The 2,476-nt window shown below is 63.3% G+C and overlaps 3 protein-coding genes across 3 annotated transcripts, besides 2 other annotated features; all 3 read left to right on the forward strand.

The window, feature by feature from the left end:
* Positions 1-191: 191 nt before the first annotated feature.
* Positions 192-791, forward strand: Tco025E_10006 (putative retrotransposon hot spot (RHS) protein; the record flags this gene model as incomplete). Its single annotated transcript, XM_029376799.1, has 1 exon — positions 192-791. The coding sequence occupies one exon, from the start codon at positions 192-194 to the stop codon at positions 789-791; it is 600 nt and encodes a 199-aa protein (XP_029223069.1).
* An 84-nt stretch (positions 792-875) lies between these two features.
* Positions 876-1,319, forward strand: Tco025E_10007 (uncharacterized protein; the record flags this gene model as incomplete). Its single annotated transcript, XM_029376800.1, has 1 exon — positions 876-1,319. One exon carries the CDS (start codon positions 876-878, stop codon positions 1,317-1,319), a length of 444 nt encoding a protein of 147 aa, XP_029223070.1.
* A 166-nt stretch (positions 1,320-1,485) lies between these two features.
* Tco025E_10008 (uncharacterized protein) lies at positions 1,486-1,860 on the forward strand (the record flags this gene model as incomplete). The annotated part of the gene is made up of 1 exon (XM_029376801.1): positions 1,486-1,860. The coding sequence occupies one exon, from the start codon at positions 1,486-1,488 to the stop codon at positions 1,858-1,860; it is 375 nt and encodes a 124-aa protein (XP_029223071.1).
* A 534-nt stretch (positions 1,861-2,394) lies between these two features.
* Positions 2,395-2,414: a microsatellite.
* A 27-nt stretch (positions 2,415-2,441) lies between these two features.
* Positions 2,442-2,471: a microsatellite.
* The last annotated feature ends 5 nt before the right edge of the window (positions 2,472-2,476 follow it).

The raw sequence follows: 2,476 nt of genomic DNA on the forward strand, positions 1-2,476 counted from the left end.
TGTGCGGTGCGAGGTAGTGCCGCGTTTGGAGGTCCCGACGGCGAGCGGGGGGACGGGGATGGAGCCGAAGGAAGGCAGGCGCCGGAGCCGTGGGGGTGGAAGGTGGAGGGGGCAACTGCTCTAACGGACGACGCTGCGGCGCAGTTCTCTCCACCGCGCCCCGGGCCCCTGGTGCTCACCTCGGGGAGGGGATGGCCGCATCAGCTGCGGTCTTTCTGCGACTGCCGCCTTTACTCCGAGGTGGAGCGGGTGTGGCAGATGGTCTAGGGCGACCTGGACGAGTCGTTTGGCACGCACGGCGGAGCAAACTCCGCGCCTGTGCGGCGTGGCTTGACCGGGACGTCCGGGATCGGGAAGTCGGTGGCGGCCGGCGCCTACCTCCCCTACCAGCTGCTGCACCACGACGCCGAGCAACTCCCGCGGTTGCGTACTTCGTTGGGGGGCAGTGTTTTCTGTTTGACAAGGCCACCAAAACGATGTCGCGCCTCCCTCGGTTGGGCTCGTCGGCGGAGAGTTTTCTGCAGGTCGCCACGCGCACGAGGGGGTACATCATCTGCGACGTGATGTGGGGAAAACGGCAGGCGTTGTCCGTCCAACTCCCCCCTGCCGGCCGGAGCATGCCCGCGGTGCCGCCCCCAGAAGAAACTCGCTACAGGGAGTGGGAGGATGAAACGGGCGCCCGCCGCGTCATCATGGACTGCCCCGACGAGAGAGATGTATGGGCGATGCGTGCTTGGCCGATGCGAGAACGCCCTGCGGAGGAGCAGGTGAAGTACTGGGAGGGCGTCTAAGAGGGCGGGGCTCTTGCGGGCCCAATTCAGCGCAACGTTTTGGGCGGGCGCTGGCATAAGCTTGCGGTTGGACAGGAGGGGGCGATGGAGGGACCCACGGCATGGGCCGTCAATTGCTACGTCGGGCTCGACAAAACGGATTTGTGGTGCTGCCGCGTTCCGACTGAAGATTTCTCGAAGATGGTCCGGGTGGTGACGGGGCGGGGGACGGAGTGCTTCCAGAACGCCCCGGCTTCTGCTGCGGTCAAGGCCGACGTGTTGGTGCGCGTGGCGAGGGCGATGCGGACGCGCGCCGGCTTCATGACGGTGCCGATGCCCCATCATGTGCTGCTGCCGTCCGCCGCGGGGGTGCACGCAATAGGCGCGTTTACGTACCCGGGATTTGTGGGCAGGATGCGGCGCCAGCGGCGGCCGCGTCATTGCGGGCTCGGAAGAGATGCCGGAGGTGTAGTTTTCTTCCTCGCCGCAGCGTGGAGTCCCCCTCGCGTCCTTCAGGCACTGCTGCCTTCATTTTTCCCTCCTTCGTAGTCGTTGTCGGCTTGAGCTGCGGCAGAACACCGACCACCAGCCAACACGAGAATCAGAGGGGTGAGAAAGGCAAAAAAACGGGCACGCAGGCGCACGACCCCACGCAGCCGCACCCAGAGAGAGCGAAGGGTGGGAGAGGGGGCGCCGCCACGGCTCCAGCTGTGCCATGGCGCCGGGGGCCGCCACATCCCCCGCTGTTTTCTCGCAGCGGGGCGTCTCCCCTCCCGGGCGCGTGTGCGCCGGCTCCTTGCGGCTCGGCCTCGTCGGAGGCGGCCGCCACAAGCGTTGTTTGGGGGAACGTTCCTCCGCCACCATCACGGCGCCCGGCCCCCCACCATCGAAGGGGCTTTGGGGCACCGAAGCGGTGGATCCACGTCCCTGTGGCGCTTCCCAACTCGTATTGCCGCCGCGGATGCGTGGGACAGGATGGGGCTCGGCGGCGCCCCGGGGCGGCCCAGCCGACTGGCAAGCGGGACTGCCCTTGTTGCGCGCGACCCGGTACCTGGGCGCGGGAGTTGCCCGTCGGTCCCCGCCGAGTTAGTAGCGGCAAGAGGCGGATTGGGTGCCGCTTTGATTACACTGAGCAGCGGCGCAAGCACAAAGGTTCGCGGCGGCAACGTGAATGCAGTTTTGCAACTTGTGGGTCGCAGGAATTAAACGACACGCAGTGGCGACGCATGCAGGACACACGCGGTGACAAAGAAACGAATCAGTGGTTGTCTGGAAGAGAAACAACCTCGGCAGAGAAAAGGTTTGCGGGGAAAGCGCGGAAATCTGAAAGAAGAGGAAAAGGGACAAGAACAAAAGTTATGACAAATTCGCAATACCTCAGTAGAGAGAGAGGGGGAGAGGGCAGAAGGAGGCACCACGGCGGGGAAGAGGCGTATTGTCAGTTGCTGCACGTCAACCCGCAGCAGGGGAGAGGGGGTGGGGACAAGAGAGCCCGCCGGCCGCACTCACACGTCGTAAATGAATCGCACTAAAGGGCAGATGCTGAAGATGGAGCTTTAAAAGGAAAGGGGGAAAAAATGCGGGGCCTACGAGTCAAGGTGCCATCCCCGCAAGGAATGGCAGCATATATATATATATATATATGATTCTTGCTTTCGCTCGCTTCGTCACATTATTATTATTATTATTATTATTATTATTTTTTT

This window comes from Trypanosoma conorhini (assembly GCF_003719485.1).
Source record: "Trypanosoma conorhini strain 025E chromosome Unknown Tco_14.4_contig_01408, whole genome shotgun sequence".
Lineage (NCBI taxonomy): Eukaryota > Euglenozoa > Kinetoplastea > Trypanosomatida > Trypanosomatidae > Trypanosoma > Trypanosoma conorhini.